The 26,215-nt window shown below is 62.3% G+C and overlaps 2 protein-coding genes and 1 long non-coding RNA gene across 14 annotated transcripts in view; 2 read left to right on the top strand and 1 right to left on the bottom strand.

Moving 5' to 3' along the window:
• The window catches only part of CCDC187 (coiled-coil domain containing 187), a 37,543-nt gene extending 33,040 nt beyond the window's left edge, over nt 1-4,503 (top strand). For 11 of the 12 annotated variants that reach the window (XM_045042909.1, XM_045042904.1, XM_045042902.1 and 8 more), the window contains 2 exons: nt 251-324; nt 801-4,005. In XM_045042909.1, the coding sequence (XP_044898844.1) occupies nt 251-324; nt 801-2,548 (1,822 nt within the window). In that variant the 3' untranslated portion in view covers nt 2,549-4,005. Of the gene's footprint in view, nt 1-250; nt 325-800; nt 4,006-4,182 lie in introns of those variants that run through there. The other variant, XR_006588661.1, reaches the window with a different exon arrangement.
• A 2,002-nt stretch (nt 4,504-6,505) lies between these two features.
• LOC102899094 lies at nt 6,506-7,513 on the bottom strand. The gene is made up of 2 exons (XR_002148652.3): nt 7,458-7,513; nt 6,506-7,090 (listed from the first exon to the last, which is right to left on the bottom strand). It is a non-coding gene; the product is annotated as an uncharacterized LOC102899094 (long non-coding RNA).
• A 1,779-nt stretch (nt 7,514-9,292) lies between these two features.
• QSOX2 (quiescin sulfhydryl oxidase 2) overlaps nt 9,293-26,215 on the top strand; it is a 30,440-nt gene continuing 13,517 nt past the window's right edge. The window contains exons 1-6 of the mRNA XM_045042730.1: nt 9,293-9,620; nt 22,778-23,017; nt 23,114-23,214; nt 25,121-25,169; nt 25,830-25,935; nt 26,079-26,169. Coding sequence (XP_044898665.1) covers nt 9,293-9,620; nt 22,778-23,017; nt 23,114-23,214; nt 25,121-25,169; nt 25,830-25,935; nt 26,079-26,169 — 915 coding nt within the window. The remainder of the gene's footprint in view (nt 9,621-22,777; nt 23,018-23,113; nt 23,215-25,120; nt 25,170-25,829; nt 25,936-26,078; nt 26,170-26,215) is intronic.

Genomic DNA, 26,215 nt, shown 5'->3' with positions numbered 1-26,215 from the left:
AACGCCCCCCAGACCTGACCCAGTGGGGACTGAGGCCAGAACCTCCTAAACACAGGGCCCCCTGCCCCCACCCGGGGAGCCCTGCGCTCTGACCGTCACCTCCTGTCGGGGCAGATACCTGGCGGGCACGGGTGTCAAGCTTACGGGGGAGTTGAAGGCCCCGTGGAGGCCCTGAGCCGTGGGGACGAGGCCGGGGGATGGGGCCCTCTCCTGGGCGCTCCCTGGCACATCCGCACAAATGTGTTTGCAGGACCGAGAGCTGCGGGCAGGACCCCTGCGGCCCCTTCTCTCCACCGGTGGCCGCCCAGCTGACCGCTGCTCCAGGTGAGGCCCCGCCGTGCACCAGGACCACGGAACCCCCACCCGCGGGTCCTCTGCCACCAGCTCCTCCTCGGCCAGAGCCACCCTTCCCCCAAAGCCCCGCGGGGGAGCCCCGCCCACTCACCATACCCATCGGCCTCCAAGCGGAGGACTGTAGGCAGGGCCCCTGTCTGGAGCCATTGTGCCCCAATAAACACAGGACGGCTGCAGTTCTGAGGCGGGGCCCCCAAGGCGCGGAGATGTCCCCCCAGACGCGGCGCCCTTACTTGTGCTGGCGGGTGGGTGGCCGAGCTAACGGGTGTGGAGCCGGAGGGGGGGGGGTGCGCTCCGCGGACCACGCTGGGGCTGTGGACCTTTCTTCCGCCTCCACCGGGCCTTCTGGTCCCGATCCGCTGGCTTAGGGGCTGTGGGGTGTGGGCCGCAGGGGTGGCAGGGGGCGAGGGCTGGGGGCCTCACCCCCAACTCCCCCCTCTCCACAGCTCCGGTACCACCCAGCCGGCCTGAGGGCAGCCCCCTGCCGCCGCTCAGGGCCCCCTCGGACCCGGGCCCGGAGTCCGAGGCTGCTCCCTGGAGCCGCTCGGGGTCTTGGGCGGGGTCCCCTGCCTCCTCCTCCCCGAGTGGGGTGTCCTGCCGTTCTCTCCAGGAGTTTCAGAGAGCAGCCGCCGTCCTGGTTCAGCTCTGTGAGAGCCCCGTCTCCGTGTCAGACTGGGGGGGTGGGGACGTCCCAGACACGGACCCTGGCTGTTCTGGGGAGCTCTGTCCTCAAGACTCCTGGGGGCTCCACCAGGGCGGGGGGCAGGTGGCCCTGGAGAGGCCAGAGGGCGGTGGGGCCGGGCCCCTGGGCGGCCCCTCCACGGAGCCGGGGGGCGTCCTGCGGGAGGGCTGGCCGCTGCCTCCCCCGGACGCCCCCTCTCCGAGGTCAGGGTCAGAGCTGTCAGAGGCGTCCAGCGAGGTCTGGGACGAGGAGAACCTTCTGGAGCCTGGCTGGGGGCCCTCCTTGTCTACAGGAGGCTCGTCCCACCTGGAAAATGGCGGGGCGCCCGGCTCTGCACTTGCTTCCTTGGGCCCTGGGGAGGGGCAGGAAGCATCTGGAAGCACTGGGAGCCTCATCCGTGAACTCACTACGGAAGAGGGCCCAACAGACGTCCCCCGAGGCTGCCCGCAGGCCCTCCCGTCCACGCCCTCGTTCTCCAGTGACTTGGACCTGTCCCTTTCCTCTCCCTCGGGGTCCTTGGCATCCGAAGGGGTGGATTCTGGCAGAGGAGAGACCAGGCCTCTGCAGGCCTCGGCTGCCTGCCCAGAGGGGCCCTGGGACGCTGCCCTGAGTCTGCCCAGCGACAGGACACCACGACAGTCCTGGTCTGAGCCTGAGGTCCCCGTGACCCCGCGGGCTCCTCCTGGGGACCCTGGCGGTCTGGTGGCCCTGACACCCCAGGGCTGGGCACCCAGATGTAGGGGCAGTGGAGACTCCCCTGACTCCGAGGAAGCCTGCCCCACGCCGTCCAGCAGGGCCTTGCCTGAGATCCTGTCCCCCGTTGACGACGTGCTATCCTATGGCAGTGCCGACCTGTCCTCCGCTCACAGGGATGCCCGCCTCCCTCCTCTGCCTCCCACCTTCCCAGCAGAGGATTTGGCCAACACGACCAGCCCCGACTCAGGAGACTTCCCTTCCCCACCTGAGGATGTCATGTCTCCTGGGAGCTTGCCAGGCCCCCCGGGGGAGGACGCCTCCATCAAAACTGGGGAGTTGCCCTCCTTGTCTGAGGAGGACACACCCGAGGCACCATCCCCAGGGCCCCAGGAGTCGGGGCTCTGCCTGGGGGCAGGCAGACAGGGCGGAAGCCCTGGGGACGAATTGGGTGAGTCACGTTCGGTTTCCAGGGATCAGGCCGTGGGCAGCCAGTGGTCTGACCCAGCCGGCTGGCCAGGGTGCCCCTCTGGGGGCAGGGCAGGAGACGCCCCTGGAGGGCTCCCAAGGCTGCCGGTGCGGCCCCCGACCCTGTCCAGAGTGGCCTTTATGGCCGGGGAGGGTCCGCCAGTGCTGGCAGCCGCTGGCAGCCCTGGGCAGGGCGACCCAGCTCCTGCTCTGGGCGCGGGCCCCTGCGCTGACCCGCCGGGCACGGAGGGAGCCAAGGTGGTGGATCTGGTCTCCAGCCAGCTTAGCAGGAGGATCCTGTGCGACACGCTGGCTGTGCTCTTGGAGCCGGCCCAGCCGGCGGCCCCCTGACGGAAGAGCCGCCGTGTCCCGCAGGCTGGCCCGGCGGCCGCTGCAGGGCCTCGGGAGGACGGGGCCCACGGTGACATGGGGTGCCATTGCGCATGCGTGTGCATGGCGTGTGGGATGCTCCGGGAAGCCTGGGCCACCGAGGGCAGAGCCACCATTCAGAACAGCCTGCCTGCGGCTGGCCCCCGAGTAGTCGTCTGGTGCTGGGCTGGGGCCTGGGCGGGGACATGGCGGGGAGTGCGGTGAGCTCTGTGTTCTTCCGGACGTTGGGGCCGCTGCGTCCGTCAGGCGCCTGGAAGGGCCCCTGATCCAAAGACTTTAAGAGGCAGGAAGGTAAAAGGCTGTGCGGGCGTGTCCAGAGGCTGGCCGGTCGAGGAAAGGTGTGGAGGTCATGGATTGACAGAGAACGGTCCGGAGGGGAGCGGTCCCCAAGGACGAACCAGAGACCACATGCCGGGAGGCAGAGCCATCGGCAAAGGCTGGGCGAAGAGAGAGAGAGCCGCTCTGGGGGGACAGGGGAGCAAGGGGTGGTGGAGACGGGCTGGGGGTCACGTCTGCACAGACTCACACCCCAGCTTGGCGGCTTCTGAAGGCCAAGGGCATGCATGTGGGCCTACCCCGCTGTGGACATCACAGATCTGTCAACTCAAGGGCCGGAGGTGACCAGCCACGCCCCAGGACTGCCCTCTGGCGGGAGGTGTGCCAAGGGCTCCTTGAGGACTCTGGACTCCTGGAGAGGCCAGAGTCCGATTCCTGGTGGCTGTCCACCATCGAATGAGCCCTCGGGATGCAGGGTGGTCTCGGAGCAGGGAGCAGTTTGCAGAGGTGTTGGCGGTGCGATCCCTCTAGGGCTTGGCTCCTCCCCTCCAGGGCAGGGACTTCCCAGGCCTCAACAGAGGAACTCCTTTGGAGTTGACACTTATGGACCCCTGGGGAGCCGGCGACTTCCCTGCACACTTGTGGTTAGCTGGGGGGCGTGGCGGAGCCCAGAGTTCTGCCTGTGCCCTCCACCTTCCAGCCCGGGAGCGGAGGCTGCCTCCAGGCAGCCCTCCACCAGGCCCCCGCGTCAGGGCAGCCTCCTGTACCCAGGCCAGCTGCTCGCCAGACGGACTTTTGTCACAGGCTCACTCGTCCGGTTTCACGGCTCAGGGAGGCACCAGCTGAGACACTTCATGCTGATTTCGCACTGGGTCCCCCCACGCCCACCAGGGAACCCCGGGACGGGCTCGGGCGGGGGGCAATGTGCTCTTGCTGTGCGTATGCGATTTCAAAACAAGTTCTGAGCTACAGCTTTCCTATTGATTTCCTTCTAGTTTTCTGAACAAATCAGTCTGTAATTTTTTATTTTTTTTCCATTTATTGCTGACCCTTTTGGATTTACGAGGCCGTGCGAGAGGGATTATGTATTTTACACACACACGTTTGGCATGGTAATAAATCTCCCACCTCAAAACCCTGCAGATTTGCCTCAAACCCCGTCGCCCCCTTTCTGGTCGCCGTGGGGGGGGGGCTGTGCTCTTGGCGGGGCCACGGGCCTCCCAAAGGACCTGTCTGGGGGCCGCCTGCACCGGTGGCCCCTCGCCCACGACAGCGGGGCCCAAGGGAGGCCACGCTACAAAATGAGCTCCATGTTTCAGGTCGGCGCCGTGGAGGGTGTCAGAAGCCCTCCGTCTCAGCTGACACGGCGAGTGAGGGGCGTGGGCTCTGAGGTCCGTCTACTGCTGCCTTCACAGCCTCACTGGGCTCACCTCGGCTCCAATCCCTGCTAACCTCTGGGGCTGATAAATCTTGGTCTCCAGAAGGGCCATTATCCTTCATAGAAAGTGGTTATTTCTGGGGCGCCCGGGTGGCTCAGTCGATGGAGAGTCCGACTTAAGCTCAGGTCACGGTCTCGCGGTCTGTGGGTTCGAGCCCCGTGTTGCGCTCTATGCTGACAGCTCAGAGCCTGGAGCCCGCTTCCGGTTCTGTCTGTCTCTCTGCCCCTCCTCCACTCATGTTCTGTCTCTCTCTACCAAAAATAAATAATTGTTAAAAAAAAAAAAAGAGGTTATTTCTTAGTTAAAGCCCACATTTAATTTTGCAGTCTGTCTCTTTCAACGGCCCTCTTAGCTGTACCCTCCTGCATGAAATGCCCACGGATGCACCTTCAGCATTTCAAATGCCAAATCCCAGACCAGCTTTAGGAAGCCTTTGACTCCTTACCACGTGCGGCCGTGACAGCCGCCCCTATAAAATACAGCGAGGGGCCCCCGAGAGCAGGTACAGAGAAGTGACAGCCTTGTGCACTCCGGGGGAACACAGCAGCACCCGTTTGGATGGCGCCTTCCTGTGCCGGGGGCACCTGGCTCCCGGGGTGGGGGGTGGGAGGTTAAGTGACCAGGCTGGGTCCCCACCCCCGGGCCAGCTTCTCCGGCAGCGAGGGGACGTGGCTGTCCAGCGAGCACCCAAACAAAACCAGTTCCGTGGGTCAGACCTGCCCTGTCCATGCTGGCTCCCCAACCAGCATCTGGGCCCCCCAAGGATGTCTGCGAGGCCCACACCTGTGCCTGTGGCCCCTTGTCCTGCCCGCCCACCCCACGCCAGGCATCAAACACCAAGCTGCTGCTCTGCATTCCCAACGGCGTGCGCACGGCTGGGAGCAGACCGCAGTGTTGGCAAAACATGACTACGCGTTTAGGGCGCGAGGCAGGATCGCACGTGAACACATGCGCCCACACGTGCACCCCGGCCCTCCCAGGGCTCCTGCGGCTGCCCCCCCGGTTGGGGCCCTTTCTGTCCGGCAGCTGTGTCTGTCCAGGCTGTAACGTGACACAGCCGGGGTGTTCAGTGATGCTCAGAGCCCTTCCTAAGTCTTGCTCTCCACGTCTCACTGGGGTCGTAGCAGGGACCCCATCCCTGTCCGTGCCTCCCTGGCCACCGCCCCTGCCTTCCCCCCCACCCCCCGTGTCACTGTGAGGACACAGAGGATTGTCGCCACCAGGCTCTGTCCCCGGCCCGGAGCAGTGCTCTGGAACAATCCTCCTGGTAGGTCTTCCGGAGAATGGGCGTTCTTCCTAAGCAGCCGTGCCCAAACGCAAACACCAACTGGGGGCAGGTCCTCGGAGGACAGGGCCCGCTCCGGAGTCTGGGCTGTGGCAGGAGTTCAGAAGCGTGTGTGGGGCACAGAAAAGGCACAGTGGCCCTGCCCCCCGCCCCCAGGGCCCCTCTCGCCGCCCCGCAAGCTGGCGTGGCTGCGGCACTCAGAGCAGGGAGGGAGCTCCGCCTTTGCCCCTGAGCGTCAGGGGCACTCAGGCTTGAGACCCCCTCTGTCGAATGTGTGCCACGTGCCCTTCACCATAGTCCGTGGCCCTCTGAGCCTCAGTCTCCCCCTCTGTAATACAAGAACACAGATGCCTCGCTCCGTCAGCTCCAAGATGCAGACCTGCCCACGTTGGAATCACCGCGAAATCAGAGCGCGTCCTTCGACTGGGGGCATCTGAAAATGGCAGCGGGTTTCCTTCCTTCGTAGCATCTGCGATCGTGGTTCATCTGACGGTGGCCCAGGGCCGAGCGCCCCCTCCGTGCAGGTGGAGGAACCGATCCAGGGGGTCTCCAGGGTGGGGTCACGGGCTTTGAGCCGGCCGGGAAAGCCATGGAAGCTTGGAAACTGCTATCGTAGCCTTGTCTCTCAGACCCTAAGATCCAACCCCCTCCCCCACACCCTGTTTTAATGTTTCTGAGTCTGGCTGCATTTTACGATCAGTGGGCGCTTTTCCTAAGAACCTTCTAGTGAATCGACATGGGCTGCAGGGCCAGTGGCGCTCTGGGTTTGAGAAACGACCCGTGCTGTGTTCAGGGTGCTGAACAAAGTCCGGTGCCACGGGCCCCATGCTGCGGAGCAGGTGTGGGGTGAAGTAACACCCGGCCACGCTGACTGCACCGCGGGGTGGGCTCACGGTGTCCGTGGCGCCAGCCTTCCTCGCTTCCCGTGGGGTGGGGCTGGTCCTGGGGAGGGACACCGTGCTTCGACCTGCCTTCCCACAGCAGGAAGGGGGTACTCCTCCAGCACTCCCCGGGGGGATGGCTGGCAGAGGAGGGACCAGGAGACCCGAGTGGCCCTTCGGTGGGGCCAGCACGCGCATCGTCTGGCTGCCCCTGAGACGCCCCTCTGGCTCCCTCAGCACGTGGATGGGGACACACAAGCCCTGGGGAACAGTTGTGACAGCACGACTTGCACCTGGGTAGGGGAGGGGCACGGTCCTTCCAGGTGGCTTTGGGCATTTGCTGTGGACTGAACTGTGTCTCCCCAGAATTCATTCATGGAAACTTGCCCCCAATGTCACGGTGCTAGGAAGCACATTAGGGTTTGATGAGGTCACGAGAGTGGGTTCCCACGATTGCCCTTGTGCCCTTATGAGAACAGACCCCAGAGAGTTTTCTGTCCACGAGAACACACAGAGGGACGTGAGGACACCTCGAGAAGGCGGCTGGCGATCTGTGGGCCAGGAAGCGGGCCTCTGGGAGCTGACCCTGATGACCCTGATCTGGAGTTTCCAGCCTCCGGAGCTGTGAGAAACAAAGGTCTGTCGTTTAATAAATGCCTGTGCTGTGGGGTTTTGTTACGCAGCCTGAGCCGACTGAGACAGTGTTCAGAGTTAAACCCCTCCGGGAAGGGTGGGGAAGGGTGCCTTGGGCCTGAGTGCTCAGAACCCACCCAATAGCCCGCCCCTGACAGTCTTTGTCCACTGGATGACCAGAGCTGGTCTGTGTACTCAACGGTGGCCATGTGACTTCATGGCCACGCCCCCAGGCCGAGGCCAACAAGTCAACCTGGTCACAGGTGGAGGGGGGCAGGGACCGGTGAGGCTAAGATGGGCTCCACCCCAAGGGCAGCAGAGGACGCCAGGGGCACCCAGCAGAGCAGGAGGGGCACCTGGAAGCATAGGCTGCATGCGGGGGCTCCCCTCGGAGGCGGAGGCAGCACCTTCTGTGGAGAGAGGCGGAGAGAGGCTGAGCTGGTCGGGTGCAGGGTGCAGCGACCCCTTCCAACCTTGTGTCCCTTGGTGCCCACGCACCCAGGGATCGCCTGCCTTCTTCCCTTTGCACTCCACGAGGCACACCCTGGCTCTCCCGCACCTGTTCCCTGGCCTCTCCTTCCTGCCTGGATCTCCACTCTCCTTCCCCCACCACCTCCCGAAAACCTCCTGGGAGGAGCCGCCGAGCCTCTCCTCTTTCTCTCCACCACCCTTTCTGTAAACGCCTGGTCCCGACGTCACCCAGAACACCTTTGTCCAGTCGCTAGGGAGCCATGCCCCCCCCCCCCCCCGCCACCAGGCATCTGTCATTCTTTCCTCCCCACATCTATCCTTCACCTCCGTCTCTGCCCTCTCCTGTCCTCCTCCAACCTCCAGGTTGCTCCTCTGCCTCCCCCCGCCCCACCCCATTTGCTTCAGTCCAGGGCTCGGGGTGTGGCCAGTCCTCTTCTGTCCCCGTGGCCTCCTGTGGTGACCTCAAGCGGCCCAACCTACCCTCTGAGCCCAGACTCTCACAGCCAACCAGTGGCCTGGCACTTGCCTCAGATGTCACAAGGTCAACAGATCCAAAACAAGCTGGAGTTCCACTCTCACCCCAACCTCCGTCAAGTGCAGCTTCCTGCTTGCAGCGGCTCTGGCCAAAACCCTGCGAGAAGACACGACCCCTCCGTCTACACTCGGGATTTAATCCACCGCATGTCCTATCTTCCAAACACACCCTAAGTCTGACACTGTCACTAACATTGCCACCCAACCCTCACCTGATTCCCACCATCTCTTGGAGGGCTGTGACAGCCTGTCACAGCTTTCCCTCCTGCCCCTAATACACAGCAGCCAGAAGGGCAGAACCACATCTCTACTCAGAATCCTCCGATGGCCACCGTGGCTTTCAGAGCCACGGGCCCTAATCTGCAGCCTGCCTGGTGAGGCCCCTCCCTGTGTTGTTCTTGGCCGCTTCCCTGGTTCCCTCTCTTCCCCTGGCTAACTCTGCTCCAGCCACACTGGCCTCCTTGCTTTTCTTCGAACGCGCGTGTCCCTTCTACCGCAGGGCCTTTGCACACGCAGTTCCTCTGCCTGGCGTGTGTAGGAGCCAACTGGCCCGAAACAAGAATTTGAACTTCCAGGCCAATGACTGTTGCTGACTCATATCCGCTCTGCGACCTACTTCCTTTCTTTTTTGTTTTGGTCACACAGTTCAGAGAAAATGTTGATATGCATAACAATCAAGAATAGCAATGTAAAAACCAGGTCTCCTGTTGAATTAAGCAGAAAGTCACAGGAAGCTTTACTTCCTAGGGCTGCAAAGGTCACCTGGAAAGTCCTAAACTTGGGCACCATAACACGTCTGAATCTGTGTGGATGTCTTGCTAAGTTTCCCAGAGATAAAAATCTCATATTTAAAGGTTAAGGTCAGGGGAGCAGACACTCTGAAGCCCCAGGTGGGGTTTCCAGATGAAGCGCAGGACCCCCAGTTAAATGGAAATTTCCGATAAGCGGCCGGTCGTTTACGAGTCCAAGAACTTCCCGTTAAATTTGCATCTCAGACTCGGGGCATTTTCGTTTGCTAAATGTGGCGACCCTGGGGTGGGGAGGGGCGGGGCCAGGCCCTCGGGGGCGGGGCCTGGAGGGCGCCTGGGAGGCGGGGCCGGGCGCTCGGGGGCGGGGCCGGGCGCGCGCGGCGCACGTGACGGCGGTTGCCAGGGTGAAAGGTCAGGCGCGCCGCGGCACTCCCAATATGGCGGCGGCCGGGGCGGCGGCGTTGGCGGCGGCGGCGGCAGCGGCGCGCAGCTCGGGAGCCCCGGCGACGACGGCGGCCCGAGCCCGGCGGCTGCCTCCGCTGCTCGTGCTGCTGGCGGCGGCGGCGGCGGCGGGCCCGGGGGCGGGCGGCGCGGCGCGGCTGTACCGCGCGGGCGAGGACGCCGTGTGGGTGCTGGACAGCGGCAGCGTGCGCGGGGCCACGGCCAACAGCTCGGCCGCGTGGCTCGTGCAGTTCTACTCCTCGTGGTGCGGCCACTGCATCGGCTACGCGCCCACCTGGCGGGCCCTGGCCGGGGACGTGCGAGGTGAGGCGCGCCCGCGCGGGACCCCCGACCCCGGCCCCTCCCCCTCCCCGGGCCCCGCAGCCAGCCCCCCCCCCCCCAGGACAGCCCGGCACGTTGGCGGCCTCGAGTCGCATCGGCGAGAAGCCCTCTTCCGGCCCGCACTCCGCAGCTGCGGACCGGGGAGCCCCCCTCCCAGGGTCTTGGGGAAGAGCGTCGGTGCCTCCCCCAGCCTTTGTCCTAGCTGTTTTCCGACGCACACCCCGTCTCCGTGCCTCGGAGCCCCCTTCCCTTGAAGTCCTGCGCCGTCACCTTCTTCTGGCCATATGGTGGATGCTCAGAGCGAGCCAGCAACTTAGACAGACGTCCAGATGCCCCGCAGACCTCTGTGGAGGCAAAACAGGACCTTCGGAGCCTGTCATCGGGAGGCGCCTCGTTCCTAGAGGCGCAGCCCGTGGTTGACCTGACATCCACCGAGCTACATTTTATGTTGTTGGCAGTTTCATCAAGCTGCCAAGTGCTAATCAGTCTCTCGTTACTCGCCTGCCCCGGTGGCAGAGTTGGGGGTGGGGGTGGGGGGCGGGTCTGCGGCTCCCTTCCGCAGGCCGGCCGGGCTTTTACCTGGCATGCGAATCGCTCTGAAGTCCGTGCTGTCCTCAGCGAGAGTGAGGTTTGGCAGGAGCCTTGCTGGTGCTCAGCTAACCTCTAATTACATACTTCCGCGGGCCAGAGGATAACAAATTGCTACACTCTCTTCCAGCACTGTTGTTTTTTAAGGCTCCTTTCCTACTCTGTTGTGATTTTCTCATAACTAAACAGGTTCCCAAACTTCTTAAAAGCCTAAGTAGGGGTTTTGCGCAGAATCGTAAAAGATTGTCTTTAAGATGCATTCTCATATTACCTCGGGGAGTTGGGGCCTTTTGATTCTGAAGGGCCTGTTCTTTGATCTCATGTTTTCTGAAGTCCCAAGTGTTCGGCACTGTGGCCAGAACGGAGGTGGACGGACAAGTCTTTAGTGGGCTTTCTCAAAGCCTTTGCTTTGGGAACAAACAAACTTTCAGAGTGCAGAGAACTTCTCAGTTCTCGTTTGTCACTCAGTGGCAGAAACACAGATGTGCAACTATTCTGTAGTTGAACCAGCGTGTAAGGAGCCTTGAAAATGGCCCCTGGAACTTGGAAGAAAGGTTTCTTCTGGAAATGAAAGTGGCAAAACCCATACCTGATGGTGTGATTCACTCAGCCCTTAGCTAAGTAAGGTTATCTTAAGAGGAGTGGACGCTGCCCGCGTCGGGCAGGATGAAGGCCTGGGACGGAGGGAGATATGGCTGAAAGTGAAAAGCAACTGTGGTCTGAAAGACAGTGGGGACAGCGCAGGGCACCTGGGCAAAGCGTCCCGAGAGCCAAACCGCCGCTGGAGGCAGGGGCCTCGGCACTGGGGAGAGTTCCACATGGGGTCCCCAAAGAGAGGTCACCTGGGGACTTGATAGAGACGCACCGTCGGTCCCAACCCAGGTCTGCTGGGTCCGAAACCGGGCGTGAGGCCCAGCATCCTGTCAGCACAAGCCCCACGGCTGGAGGATCACCGTTCTCAGGGACACCAGCCCCATGACGCACCTGCAGGGAAGCACCCGTGGCCAGGATACGTGGCATATGGACTCCCCCTCGTGGATGTCCCAGTATACAAGGATTCCCCAGAAAAGGAGTCCATTAACTTTTTAAAAAAATTTTTTTATGTGTGTTTATTTAAAAAAATGTTTTAATCTTTATTTATTTTTGAGAGAGAGACAGAGCGTGAGCAGGGGAGGGGCAGAGAGAGAGGGAGACACAGAATCCAAAGCCGCTCCAGGCTCTGAGCTGTCAGCACAGAACCTGATGGAGGTCTCGAACCCGCAACAGTGAGATCACGACCTGAGTTGAAGTTGGATGTTCAATCGACTGAGCTGTCCAGGCATCCCCCTTCCTTTTTTAAATGTTTATTTTTGAGAGAGAGAGAGACAGAGACAGAGACAGAGAGACAGAGCACAAGTGAGGGAGGGGCAGAGAGGGAGGGAGACACAGAATCCCAAGCAGGCTCCAGGCTCTGAGCGGTCAGCACAGAACCCGATGCGGGGCTCGAACCCACGAACCATGAGATCATGACCTGAGCTGAAGTCGGACGCTCAACCGACTGAGCCACCCAGGCGCCCTAATGTTTGTTTATTTTAGAGAGTGATATACAGAGCACCCGCGGGGAGGGCAGAGAGATGGAGACACAGAATTGGAAGCAGGCTCCAGGCTCCCAGCTGTCGGCACTGCATGGAACCTGACTCGGGGCTCCAGCTTGAGGTCGTGACACTTAACCGACTGAGCCACCCAGGTGCCCCTGGAGTTCACTAACTCTTAAGCCTTTGCTTCCTGTGTGATCGGCCACAGGGCTCTTTTTGTGACTAATCCTGGCCCGCTCCCAGTGGAACCACTGAGAAGCCGCGGCCGCCCCCAAGGGAAGCAGGTCCCCATTGCCCCCCCATGTCCTGTGTGAACACAGGCTTCACTCCCGTTGTCACCCCTTTGGTGCCGTCAGTCACCTGTGAATTGGGCTGTCCAGTCCCCGGGGCACACGGACCTTGCACTGGGCCCCCATGGGTGCCCCTCCCCACCCTTCTTGAAATGGAGACCATCCAGCTGGCGTTTTTCCCCATCCACTGCTCCCCCCACCCCAGCCTCAACACTGTCTGACTTCTAGAAGGTGGGACAGGCTCTGCTCCCCCGTGAGAGCGCCTGGGATGGGGGCAGTGCTGTTTCCCCTGCTGTCCCTCCACCATCACGGGGGGGGGGGGGGGGGGGGGCGGCTTCCATTTGCTCAGAAAGGACAGAAGGCCTGAGGGGTGGTCTGGAGAGGGTGAGGCTCCTCCCCCGCTCTGGAAGCGTCTTCTGCTCAGAGCTGAGGGTACTTTGCTTTCCTGAAGGACTTAGATTGAACTTTGGCAATTAACTGACATTTTCAAGATACTGAAAATGTTTTTCCTTGTAACGAGGCGGCTTAAGGAACAAAAGGTCTACCGTTGGGTGTAGCCCAGAGTTCCTGCAGTGTTTGTGTGGATCTGGCTTACGCCTGTCACTTCTGAGTCCTTTGTAAGACAAAACCCTGCTGTGTTCCCGGAAATCATTTAGCCTGGAGCTGTGGTGTTAGCGGTTTGTGGTGCCACGGTTTGTGGTGCCACCTCCTTTCACGGACAGGAGACACCTGCGGCCCCCAGCAGCACCCCACCATCGCGCTGCCTTTGAGGTGTCTCCGTGGAGACCGTGGTCGCTGGAGGAGCGCCCCTGTCGAGGGTCACCGGGGCCTCCCTCTCCCTTCTTACTGGTCTGGAGGAAGCAGGGACACATTTCCTGTAATGGGTCCTGAAATTCTAGATGAGGCAGGAAGGGGAGGGAGCCTGAGACTCGGTGGGCAGTCACCGACAGCACGCACCTTCTCTTCCCGTCCGTGAGCAGGTGTCGCCCTGGGACCCAGTGAGGCCGGGTCCTTCACTTTGGGTCGCGCAGCTGAGCACCAGGCCGGGTGGCCCCGGGGCCCGTGGCTCTCTGTCCTGGCCGCTCCGGTGTCCGTGCTCTGGCTCGCCCCCCTGAAGCTCCTTACTCACTACCGGGTCTGGTCTCTCTACCCACCTGGCTAGGCCACAGGCTCCTGGAGATGAGCTGGCGTTCCCCCACGGGTCGCGTTCGTGGGTGGGGGGGGTGACTGAGTGGGGAGGGGTGCTGACGGCGCACCGCCAGCAGGGGTGTGTGAGGCAGGGAGCCCCAGGAGGCACCAGGAGCTCGCCGCCTGAACTCTGGAGAGGGCCGTCCGGGGGTTGGAGGCAGGCAGTGGAGATGCCCACTCGTGATGGGCCCAGGAAAGGCCGCTGTACCCCCTGCCCCTGCCTGGGCAGCTGTGGTTTCAGCCCAAGGGAGACGCGCCAGGGAGGCCCAGTTTCTGTGATGACCACGGCCAGAGGAGCGCCACCGGGCACCAAGGTCAGCGATGCCAGTGTGAGAACACAGGTCATCAGTGCGGCCCGGAGGACGGGCCGGGGGCTTTTCCTTTCTCCTGAGGCGGGGTCGCCAGACTTCAGCAGTTCGCCAGGAGATGCGCTGGGCATGGGGACGGCTGTGTCCCGTCGAGCGCTCCAGAGTGTGCGGGGCTAGTTTAAGGCCACTGCACCGAGGGGCGAGGGCGCCATGGGTAGCCCGCCCCGCCTCCACTCCCAGAGGAGGCTGAGACGAGTGCCCGCCTCTCCAGCCACCTCCAGTGACTTGTAGCTAACTCTTGCTGGCCTCTGCTTGTCAGTATGTGGGCTCAACTTCTACCCAGACCTCCAGACCAAACTTGCCCTTGAACTTGGAGTTTGTCTGAAAAGACCTTGCTCACCCAGGACGGGGCCTGCGCTGGGGAAAAGAGCGTCCTGCGGTGGCTGGATCGTGGGCACCCATGCACCGCCCCCCCCCCGCCCCCCCCAGCCTGCACCACGACGGAGAAGCCACGGAACAGCCCTGCGCCTTCCAGACAGCCCTCCTCTCGCTCCCTCTTAGACCTTGGAGGTTAATTACTCTGTGCTGTAATCATTTTCTAGAACTAACCGATGCCGGACTGTAAATCAGACTTCTATGGACATTTTCATGAGAACTTGACCAGTACTGGTGAAAGGCTTAATCCTGAAGGTTAAGTGATAGGGTCCCTTGATAAGTAAACTTGCAATAAATAGTAGTTTGCTCTCACAGAGAAGCCTGATTATTTCTCAAGGATTTTGTAAGCCTGTGGTACTGAGAACAGGCTCGTGAGCAAAGCAGAGCAGGACTTGCATTGCGACCCCCGCCCCCATGCCCCCAGTGGATGCCCCTGGGGGCGCGTGCCTCCCAGCTGGTGCCCTTTACCCCCGCTTTAGGACATTGTCCCCAAAGCAGGCAATTTGCATTCAGTTTAGAGAGTTTCTCTCCTTTGTGTGGTGGGATCCAGACAGGTGGGAGAGGCAGGAGGAGGGGAGGGTACAAGTTGAATGTGGCCAACACCCTGAAGCTAGACCTTTGAGATGCTTTGCATTTTACTTGATAAAATGGACTGTGTCTTTTGTGTTGCCCTGAATGCCTCCATCTGCCCGGGCAGTCTGACTGCCGGTGTCTCTGTAACCGAAATTCTCCCTCATCTGCTTCCCTCAGGAGCCTTCCCGCCTAGCTTAGCCTAGCCTCGCGTGAGCAGCCTTCCTCCCCAAGACAAAGGCCTGGTGAGGCGTCAGCACCTCCTCCCGCCAGGACGGCCAACCCAGCTTTGAACCGGCCGAGCGGAGTGCTGTGTCGAGGGGCGCTGTGCAGACGCGCCTGGGGGCGGGGTGCTGAGGAGCCCGGGCAGGCGGCTGCCCCTGCGCACAGCGCGTGGCACTGTCCTCGGCCCGTCCGTGCTGCCCTGAGCTCCCCGCTCCCTGTGCGAGTAGAGCCTGACGTCTGCCCTGCATTGACTCTGCACGTCGGGACCTGTCCTGAGTTGTGCGTGGCGCTGGCAGGTGCGGAGAAACCGTGAACGACCCTGGGAAGGTCCGAGTGGGGCCCGTGTCCCGGAAGAAGGGGCGCTGGCGGAAACACAAACAAAATGAGGTTGATCGCAGCTCTTAAGTCCCGGGAAAACAACCAGGATGATGGAATTGGCACGGGGCTGCGGGGGAAGGCCTCGGCTGGCATTCGACACTCAGCAGATGAGGGGCGAGGGGCACGGCCAGTGCCAAGGCCCTGAGACAGGCAGGACGGCAGGTGTCCAGAGGACTGCGCACGCGGCTCTTGTGGCTCCAGGGTGGGGAGGTGGGGAGGTGCCCGCGGGTGGAAGCCGGCGGCTCCGGGTCCAGAGCGAACCGCGTCCTCATTCCTGAGCAGCGGGAAAGCAGAGTGGCTTCAAGTAGGGGGTCATCTGATGTGGTGTCTGCGTTAAGAAATCTGCGCCTGCTCCCTGGAGAACCAGGGCCAGCGGCCGATGGGGGTGGCGGTTGGGACGATGCGGGCCAGACTTGGGGTGGTGGGTCTGGGCGGGAAGGAGGACCGTAGTGTTTCGGCAGCGTTGGGGGGGGGGGGGCGGCATCTCGGAGCGGGCCCTTCAGCGTTGTAACCAGGTGGTGGTCCGGTTCTGGTCAGACGTGCCGAGTGAGGTGTCTTTCCTTCCGGGAGCAGGGCGGGCAGGGGGATTCGTGGCCGCCGTTCCCGCGCTCGGCGGATGCCAGTCGCTTTTCCACGGTGAGCTAGTTTTCTTCTAAGTCCTGTCATCAAGGAATGTCTAAAACCTAGAAATGTGAGAAGAGGGTGGGCCTCGCGTCCTCAGTGTCACTGGGGCCTCGCCTCACAGGCTCCCCCGAGGGCTGGCTTTCCGGGGGAACGTGTCTGGGTTTGACCTTGCGTGATGGCTGTAATTAAGGGCTTTGCCTCTGAGGCTACGCGTTGGCTCACAGACCTTCTCTGGTAGAGGAACGGACGGCTTCTGTCCGGAAGAAGAACCCCAAACGCCAGGGTTTTCCTGCCCTGTTGGGCGCTGGAGGGCCCTGTCTCGTAGGCTGGCTGTTCCTGGTGGCCCTGGGCCCGATCCGCGCACCCTGACGGGCCCTTCGGTACCTGTTGATCGTGTGCTTTTCCGAGTCGTGCCTTTAGCTCTTTGAAAACTATGCCCTGACACTGGCCGCGGGTGGATTCGCTGTCTAGAGCCCTCACGCTGGTGAATTTACCAAGTGCCTTTATCAGCGGTGTCGGAGCAGAGGTTCCTGCGGCCTTACGCTCTCTCGAAGGCCCCGCAAGGCATTTCGGAAGCACCGGGCTTGCCAAGCACCCTGCTTCTCCGGGCGACCCTGCGCCTCTGGCCCTTTCGCTGTTGTGATGAGAAGAAGCAGTGGGTTGAAAACCCGGCGAAGCCAAGGTTTCTCGTTATCTTCTTCATCTTGAAGCCCCCAGCGGTTGTGCCCCATTTCAAAGGGCAGGGTCCGCCTCCCGGGTGCCTGGGAAAGTCGAAGGCGCTTGGGAGGCTGAAGAAGCAGCGTTGGTGATCGCCTCGTCTCTCTGTGGCGGCATCTGCGGCCCAGACCGAGCGTTTCCCCCCTGTCTCCCCCTCACTGGGAGAGCAGCCGGCGCCCCCCCCCCCCCCCCCCGCCTTCCCAGGACACAGCGGGTGGAGGACCCAGGGGCCTCTTTCCGTCACGGTCCGGGAGGTCGAGCCTGGGGCGCCAAGTGGAGACGGCAAGTGGGCAGGGGTTGCCCGAAGCCTGGGCTGGGTGAGGCCCGCGGGCAGAGGTCCGGGGGGCTTGACCTGCTGAGTCAGAGCCCTCCACCCTGGCCCTCACCCTTGGCGCCTTTGACGGAGAATGTGGCTATACTGTCCCCGTGACCTGTGCCCGGTTCCTCCAGAGTCTCTGAGGCCAGAGGTCGTGGCCGAAAGTGAACATCCGACTGGCCGTGGGTCTCGGGCTGGGCGGGGGCGCCCCGTCTACCCAGAATCCGTGTGCTGGGCTGCGGACAGACCGCGGAGGAGCCGTCTCAACCTCTCTCGCTGGAGCTGCCGGAGCCCCAAGGAAGGCTGCCTCCCGGGTGTCACGAGACACCGAGAGGGGGAAGGCATGCACTCTGTGGCCTCTCTGACACCGGGACCCTGTGCTGCTGCCATGGTGACGCCGTCGGTCAGTCACCACCTGCAGGGGTTTCTGGGTTCCCGGTGCGCGTCAGTGCCACCTGGGACAAAGGACAGGCTCCCAACACCTGCAGCTTCTCAGGGACTGGCCCCACCGCTGACTCTGGAGCTGTTTGCATGGCCGCCCTCCCTGCCGCCTGCTGCTCTCCACCCAGAGCTGTCTCCCCTCCCCTCCCAGGCGGTCCCCACTGTCCCGTAGGATGGCAGTGCCCGGGGTCGTCAGGAGTTCGCCGCTGCTCTGCTGGCCGTGGTGAGTGCTGGAGCACATTCTAGTAGCAGACGCTTCCCAGCTGGGAGCGGGATGTGGCCGTTAGCCCGTCTGTCCTCGCGGCCCCCTTAGCGGGTCATTCCCTGGCCTCTGTCTTACAGGTGCGGCAGCTGAGTTACAGACACTGGTAAGTTGTCCAGAGTCTCCAAACCTGGTAAGAGGCAGGGCAGCACGTGGGCTGCGCATCTGCCTCCGGATGGGGTCCCCATGTCACGTGGCACGCCGCTGCTGAGACAGGCCAGGCCTCTCGGGGGCGCCCGGAGGGCCAATGGGAGCGAGCTCAGTAAAGGGCGCAGAGGCCAGGACCCGCCGGGACGCGACTGACTGGGAACCTGGGCGCCTGTGCAGTGTGGCTGCTGGGGGCAGGTGGCGGTGAGGTGCCCCGGGGCGACGGGACCGGCAGAAAGCGCTTGTCTGGACTGTGGCTGGTTGAGAAGGGCCCCGCTCCCGGGACCCTGGGGGCCGTTGGGGGCCGTTCAGGGCCGTGGCCCGGCCCCGGCTGGCTGCCACCCTCGGAGCCCTGACGGGGGCGGGCTGCCCGAGCCTGGATGGCCCCCCGGGGTGCTTCTGCATGCTGCTCCCGCCCCGGCACAGCCGCCCGGCCTGCCCTGACGCCCTCGCCTGCTTCTCCACCCCGGTGTCTCCCCCCCCCCCCCCCCCCCCCATCAGGCAGGAAAGATTCCCCGCCTTCCCGGGATGGTGCGTCGTCAGCGCCGAGCCGGGAGAGTTGGCCTGCCAGTCGTGCGTGGCTCGCCCTGCGCGGAGCTCGTTGGAAAAGCCGAGCTCGGGGGAAACGTGTCGCGAGTGTCCTGGAGAGGAAGGGGCCCGGGAGGTGAGGACCGTTGGCCGCCTGGTACTTGCTGTGCCTCCCTAGTTGCTACCTCGAGGTCAGAGGATGGCTCCGCTCAGGCGCAGAGGGCTCCTCGTGGCCGGGGCAGCCAGGAGGCCGGGGCGAGGGGGGCAGACGCCGGGCACCCCTCACTTGCCCCTGGGGCCTTCGAGCTTGGTTCCGTCACCTGTGGAGGGGGAGTGGTGGGATGTGAGGCTTAGCTGGGACGGCAGGGACCAGAGCGCTTTTAGAGCCCTGAGTGCGGGACGAGGCGCCAGAGGTGATCCGGCCTCCTCGGGCTGGCGCTCCACACCCTCCCGACACGGTTCCTGCCACCGTTCCTGCCAACGGGATACGGCCACCGTTGGAGGGAGAGGCCGCGGGAAATGTGCTGGGAATGCGAGGAGAGGTCGTTTTTCCAAAGAATGGGTTTTCTGTGCATTTAAGAAGGAAGCACGCCGTGTGCAGGGGCTCCCTGAAGAGGTGGGCGCCGTAGGTTCCTCCCACGCGTGACCGCGTGGGGTCAGAGGAGTGGGAGGGGCGGGTGGGAACGGGGAGTGTCTCCTGTCTGCGGGCGGTAGGGTAGAGGGAGGAGACTGTTGTGGGAAGACACCCACAGCACGTTGAGGGACTTGCCGGTCGGTGGACACCTGTCTCATGCGCTCTGCGTGCCCGTGACAGTGGGTGACGGGCAGCTGGTTCTGAACCCTGGGCGGATTCCTCAGCCTCTCTGACCCCCAGCCGCCTCTTCTGTGACGTCCTGCCTGTTTCACAGAGAGACTTCCGTGGTGGATGACGTGGCAAGAAAGCATGAGGCTCCGTGTAGTTTACTTTGTTCTGGAAGCAAGGCTGGTGGGGAGCTTTTCTTGTCATGTTGACTGTGCTTGGGCAGGGAATCAGGGAAGGACTCTCTATGGAGGTGACGTTTGTGTATTGTTAACTGACAATAAAGCAGCAAGTGCAGATCAGAGGCAAGTGTGCTGCACCCAAGGAAGAGCAGGTGCAAAGGTCCTGGGGCAGGAGCGTGCTCAGACCCGTCTGTGGCTTGAGGGGAGGAGCGAATGAGGGAGAGGAGGGTACAGGTCAGCTGATGAAATGTGCCACGAAGTGCTCCCTCGGGAAGGTCCCGGGGACACACAGGAAGTGGTCTTGCCTGCAGACCCTATGCCTTGCTGGGGGCTGGGCACCCTCCGGGCCCCTTCCAGCCAAGGTTGGAATTGAAGGAGTCACGTAGTTCAGTGCTAAGAAAGGACGTGCTCCTCCTTACGGCGGAACAACCAGCAGATACCGGGGTGGGGGAGCGTGAAGTCTACCGGAAGGGTCGGTAGCACAGGAGGCCTGGTGGGGATGCCGCCCAGGAACACGGGCTGTATCCTTCGTGCCGAGAGCCGGCCATGCGCACGTGACGGGGCCAGGGTCCTCCGGGCCGGCTGCTGCGTCCCAGGGTCCCAGGGTCCCAGGGCTGGGGGGCTGCGGAGGCGGGCGAGGGACCGGGGGCAGTTTCGAGGCCTCGCTCCGGTCTGGGCCAGCGGACCGAGCCTGGGAGCAGGTGCTGCGAGCCTGACAGGCCCGTGTTCCCCAGGGTTCAGCGCCTGGAGTCTTGCCTTCGGGGTCACAGAGCTGTTGGGTGCGGGGCTCACCGCCATTCCTACCAGCCCCGCGTGAAGTCTGCGTGTTCGCGTGGTCTCTTGGTCTCTCGTGCTGTGGGACACTCAGGAGGGTTGTGAAAATGTCGGCACCACCGTGGCCTTGGGTCCGATTTTGCTTCGCGTCGTTGTCACCTGCCGCGTCGTGACCCGTGGCGGCTGCTCTGTGGGGTGCTGTGTGCAGCCTCTTCACGCTGAGGACTCCAGGAGGGTGGGAACTGAGCAGGGGACGCAGAGCCAGCGGAGCTCGGGTGCACGGGACACAGTCTCCGCATCCTGGAGGCCCGACTGGGTGTGTTTGCTTTTGCCCATAAGACGTACCTAGTGGGGAAAATGTGAAGAACGAGGAAGTCGGACCGAGTCCCGCCGTGAAACCAGACCGTAGTGAGCGTCTCGGAGCGCATCCTTAGCGTCGTTTTTCTGTTTCTGGTCCGGCTTGATTATTCGTCGGGATTCTATCCAGTGCTCGGTGCTGGCCCTCGGGGCAGTTTTTCATTTTCCCACGTACCTTTTCTGGGTAGCAGGTGCTTTTTCTTTTTTTAAACATGAAATGAAAGCACGTCATGGAAATTGCGTTTGTGAGGCCAGAAAGAGGCAGCAAGTAGGAGACGCTTTGGCAAGATGGATGGGAACAGAAACAAAGATGACAGGCGGGGAAGGGCTCCCCCCACAGGGCCGCTGGAGGGCAGGGGGCCTCGTGGGCGGTGGGGGGCCACGCGTGGAGGGAGCCCGCGCTGAGCCCTGCGCGTTGGGCCATCTGCCGCACTAATTGGATGAGAGTATTAACTGTTCGTCCTGAGTTCCATGTAATTCGAGACTCCGGAAAGATGTGGCCTGTGATTCGGGAAGACCGGAGTTGGTGTCAGGGGAGCCACGTAAGCGGAACAGGACTTGGCCATCGATTGCGAAAGGCGGCTGTGGTTTTTCCCACTCCGTCCCCTGCGTCGTGTCAATACTGGTAAACCTTGGGCACCTGGGGGGCTCGGTCGGGTGAGTGTCCGACTCTTGACTTCGGCTCAGGTCGTGGTCTTAAGGTTCACGGGTTTGAGCTCCGAGTCGGGCTCTGTGCTGACTGCGCGGAGCCTGCTTGGGGTTCGCTCTCGCCCTCTCTCTGCCCCTCCGCCACCCCCCACACGTGCGTGCTGTCTCTCTCTCTGTCAAAGTAAAGAAACTAAAAAAATACGTACTGGTAAATCTTTTTTATAACTGTGGGGGAGACAGGTGTGTATTTTTTAAAGTCAAGGAGAGTTTTAATCCTCTGCCACTTCTTTTTTTTTTTTATGTTTATTTCTGAGACAGAGCTTGAGCGGAGGAGGGGCAGAGAGAGAGGGAGACACAGAATCTGAAGCAGGCTCCAGGCTCTGAGCGGTCAGCACAGAGCCCGACGCGGGGCTCGAACTCACAGACCGCGAGATCGTGACCTGAGCCCAAGTCGGTCGCTCCATCGACTGAGCCCCCCAGGAGCCCCAAAACGTGTGTATTTTTAAGCACAAGTGGCATTCTCGCTCCTTCCGGGCATATTGCTAATGCAACCTCTGAAGTTTAGGGTCATAGTTAGAATCCAGAAAAAACCTGTGACATGATTTGTAACCAGGTCACTGGTTCAGGCCAGTGGTGTCACATCTGAACACGAGGCAGCAAAGAGCCCGGTCAGTGTCTCGGGGACGGCCGTGCGTCCCCACTGAGAAGTCGTTGGACTGCAGGATACTGAGAGTGGGACCGGCCCATCCCCCAGGGCAGCCAGTGTGTGGGGCGCCTGGGTCTCCACCTGGGCTTTGTCTCCTCGCGACCTACATGCAGTCCCCTCAGGAGCCAGTGGGCGGGCGCTTGGCTGTATAACCGGAACCCTAGGGAAAGGGATCAAATGTTTGTGTTTTTTCTTTTTTTTTTTAATTTAAGTTTATTTATTTTGAGAGAGAGAGAGCACGTGAGCACTGGGGAGGGGCAGAGAAAGAGGGAGAAAGGGAGAACCCCCAAGCAGGCTCTGCACTTTCAGGACAGAGCCTGATGTGGGGCTCGAACTCACGAACCGCAAGATCGTGACCTGAGCTGAAACCAAGAGTCAGATGCTTGACCAACTGAGCCGCCCAGGTGCCCCAGCATCAAATGTCTCAAAGAGAGAACCTCACTTTTTGGAGGATGTCAAAGTTGTGCCTTTGAGGCTGGTGACCACTGGGCCCAGCCGAACACCTGTCTCCCTGTGTGTACCTCGCCTCAGGGTCGCCGTGAGCTAGGTTCCTCTGTACAGCCGTGTCCCGCCCATAAGCGAAGCAGGGATGAGATGGGGCACCCCGTCTGGCAGCAGCCCTCAGGGGTTCGTGCGTTCAGCGGGCCATCAGTAGGAAGGAGGGCGGCCAGAGGTCCCCCGCCTCCTGGTGGGACCGCGCGTCGCCACCTAGGAAGCCGTCTCCCCAAAGGTGTGCAGGTTTCAGAAGATCCAGGGGGAGGGGGTGCAGCCACACAGCCCGATGGTGGGACCGCAGGACAGAGGACCTTCAATGGGGTCTTCAACGAGGGTGTGCGGGGTTCGCGGAGCAGTGGGTGGGACACCCGCCACTCGGAGGCGCCCCGTCAGACTCTCACGGGGCAAAGGGAGCAGTTAGGGAGCCGTGAGCCCGGAGTAAAGCGCGTGTCTGTGTGACTCGGGGTGGCCGGGGCCACTGCTGGCCATGACCCGGCAGCGGGGCCTGGCGGGAGCAGATGGCCGTCGATGCTGAGCTGAGGGTCGTGGCGTTGCCGTGGCGTCACCTCGGTGGCATTCACGTGCAGGACTTTCCGTAACACAACCATTAGAGACGGGCAGATGCAGATGTACGGCCGCTCCCGCTCTGCTCCCAGAACCGGCGACGGGAAAGGGGGAAGCACTTCCTAGAGAGACGGCCGGTCTGGCGCTGGGGGCCTGTCTCTCACTGGAGCGCATGCCTGGGAGTGTTACCAGGAAACGTCCCGGACCCGGTCTGCGTCATCCGCTCGTGCACCTGCTGCCTCAGTGCGTCTGGGATGTGCCCGGTTAGGAGCGGGAGCGGTTTGCCGCGGGGTCGGCGACGGTGGCCGCGCGGATGTGGGCCAGACCGCCACACCGAAGGTCGCGTTCCTGCTTTTCAGACTGGGCCGCTGCCATCCGGGTCGCCGCCCTGGACTGCGCGGAGGAGGAGAATCACGAGGTGTGCCGAGCCTACGACGTCCACTTCTATCCCACCTTCCGGGTGAGCACCGCCCTGCCTTCCGTGGGCGGGCCGGCTCTCTGCCCGCCCTCTGTCCTCCCTCGCCGCGATCACCGTGGGGGAAGCCGCGGCACTCTGGCAGGCGCGGGCGTGTGGCTTCAGCTGAGGGGAGCTCGTGTTGGCCCGGGGCCCCCTCTTGTGCTCCGCCCCTTGTGGGTTGTGCACACGCACGCACGCACGCCCCGGGCCCCCACTGGCGCCCCGCGGGAACGGGGCAGGCGGGGTCTGCCGACCCGGTGGGCACGGGGGTGCTCGGGAGCTGCCCTCACAGCTTGGGGGGCAGGTCTCTCCACCCCCTCGCGCCCGTGTCCAGCCGGGCCTTTCCCGCCTGCTAGGGGCCGGGCCAGGTTGTCCCAGTGACGCCTGGAGCGCGGCCAGCGGGTGGCCCCACAGGCGGGTCTTACCCGTTTCTTCCACGGGGGGGCGGAGGGTGAAGGGATCCCTTGGAGGTGTGAAGGGGCGTGGCCCTTGCCGGCACGCGAGTGGGAGTGCGTGGGGAGGTATTTACTGCCCAGAAGACTCGCGGTGCCTTCAGAAGTCCCCTCCGAGGGAGCTTTGTGTCCCCTCCACTCCCGCTCGGCCCTCGAGCCCTGTGCCCTGTGTGGCCTGGCGCCCCCGTCCCGTCGCGTCTCGTGAGCCCTGCGGAGCACGTCCCCTGCGCTCTTGCCTGTTTCGTTTTGTTATGGCTGCACGCGCACAGCGTCGCGCTGGGTGTGAGCTGGCCTTGTCTCTTGTGAACAGGGTGCGGCCCGGAGCACCCCCATTGCCGGGTGTGGCGGAGGCTCGTCGGCCTTAGTCACCTGGGAACGTGCCCGCCCCCACCCCGGGTGCCGGTGGCACCGCTGGCACCCGGCCTGTTCCGGGCGAGGCTGCTGGGAGCGCTCGCTCGTGTCTGACCCATAACCACGGCCACGTCTTCTGTTCACGGGCCCGGTGTCCCCCCTTCTTCTTCTTCCTTTTTATTTATTTTTTACTTTTTTAATATTTATTTTTGAGAGAGCACGAGCAGGGGAGGGGCAGAGAGAGAGAGGGAGAGAGAGGATCCCAAGCCGGCTGCGTGCTGTGAGTGCAGAGCCTGATGTGGGGCTCGAACCCATGAAACCGTGAGATCGTGACCTGAGCCGAAACGGAGTCGGACACTCAGCTGACTGAGCCACCCAGGCGCCCCGATACTAACCTTTTTTGTTCCAGTTGTGAGAACTGGAAATGTCTTCACCCGGTTTGTGACGGTCTTCTCTCTGTCTTTGGTGTCTCTTTTAGTAAAAAAGCTTTTTTTCTGCTCAGAGACATAGCATCTGGATTCCCCTGTAAGTCCTTTGGTCCTAGAGCATTAGAGCCAACTCTTAGGATGCGCGTTTGATTCCACGAGTCAGGGAAAGTGCCTGTTGAGCCCTCTGGCCTCTAGCCCCGTTGGGTCAGAGAATGTAAACAGCAGAACTGTGGTCAGTCCTCACCCCACACAGGGTGAGTCTGGTCGGAAACACTGACATCCACAGACACACATAGAAACGTGTAGTTCGCTGTCGCTTAACGTCATCTCAAGCAGATGGACTAAAGCTTTCTTTAAGATGACGGTCGCTCTCCGGGGACGCCTGGGTGGCTCAGTCGGTTAGGCGACCGACTTCGCCTCAGGTCACGATCTCACGGTCCGAGGGTCCGAGCCCCGCGTCAGGCCCTGTGCTCTCAGCGCAGAGCCTGGAGCCTGTTTCCGGTTCTGTGTCTCCCTCTCTCTCTGCCCCTCCCCTGTTCATGCTCTGTCTCTCTCAAAAATGAATAAATGTTAAAAAAGAAAAAAAATTTTTTTAAAGCTAATGGTCATTCCCTTGCTTAAATATTTGCACAGACACCAGATGAGGCTCTTTCTTACTTGTCCTGTTTTTCCTCTTAGTATTTCAAGGCATTTACAAAGGAGTTTATAACTGGAGAAAATTTTAAAGGTAAGGACGTAAGCTTTCTATTTCACTCTCTCAGCATCGCTGCCTAAAGCCGTTAAAGCGGGGGTGGTTTCAGGGCACAGCGAGCCCCTGCTGGGGTCTGTCTGCCCGTCCCCCCTCCCCCCACTCCGACACCCCCCCCCCCCGACACACCCGCATCAGTCCTGTCCGACCTGCCTTTCCTTGGAGGGTTCCAACGTGCATCGTGTCAGCGAGAATTTTATGCTTTGCCTTGGCCAATTCGGTGGTGGAATTTTTGTTTTTTATTCACTTTTTTATTCACAAGGCATTTGGAGAAGTGCACAGATCACACACAAATGCTCACCTCACGTGTTTTATGAGACAGCCGCCCAGGGAGCCAGCGCCCAGGTCAGGCTCCAGCACGTGACCGGCCCGTCCCCGGGCGGCAGCGGCTCACGTCAGAGGTCACTGCGCCCGTTGGGAGCGTGGCGTAGGTGGGGCTGAGGCGCGCCCGGCCGCTTCACCTCCGCGCTGCGGGTGGGGGATTCGCCCCTGTTGGCCATCGGCTCCCACACGGGTCTCCGTGCCGTCTCCTGATGTGCGAGCCCGCCGCGGTCTCTGGGCGGCCACCGGCGAGCCCCTCTGCGCGCCCTGGGGGGCCCTGGGGTGGGCGGCGGTGATGCGGTGTGTGGTTCCCCACAGGGCCCGACCGAGAGCTACAGACGGTGAGGCGGACGATGATCGACTTCCTGCAGAACCACACGGACGGACACAGGCCCCCTGCCTGCCCGCCTCTGGGCCCCGTCCGGTGCGTACTTGTGCGTAAACGGGGCGTTGGGGGTCGAGAATAATTGTGCAGAGTGCGGGTCTGCACGAGGACGCGGGCCCTGACACACGACGGCCCGCTCACTGCTCTTGAAGGCACTGAAAGCCTCCTTTTTCTCCTAAAAGGCCCAGTGACATCCTTTCGCTTCTGGACAGCCGCGATGGCCGTTACGTGGCCATCCTGTTCGAGAGCAACGGCTCCTATGTTGGACGGGAGGTAACTGCGTCTGTCGCGTCTGTGTCTTCCCCGTGGCACCTCGTGG

This window comes from Felis catus, chromosome D4 (genome assembly GCF_018350175.1).
Source record: "Felis catus isolate Fca126 chromosome D4, F.catus_Fca126_mat1.0, whole genome shotgun sequence".
Classification (NCBI taxonomy): Eukaryota; Metazoa; Chordata; class Mammalia; order Carnivora; family Felidae; genus Felis; species Felis catus.
This window is presented reverse-complemented; position numbering and strand designations above follow the sequence as displayed.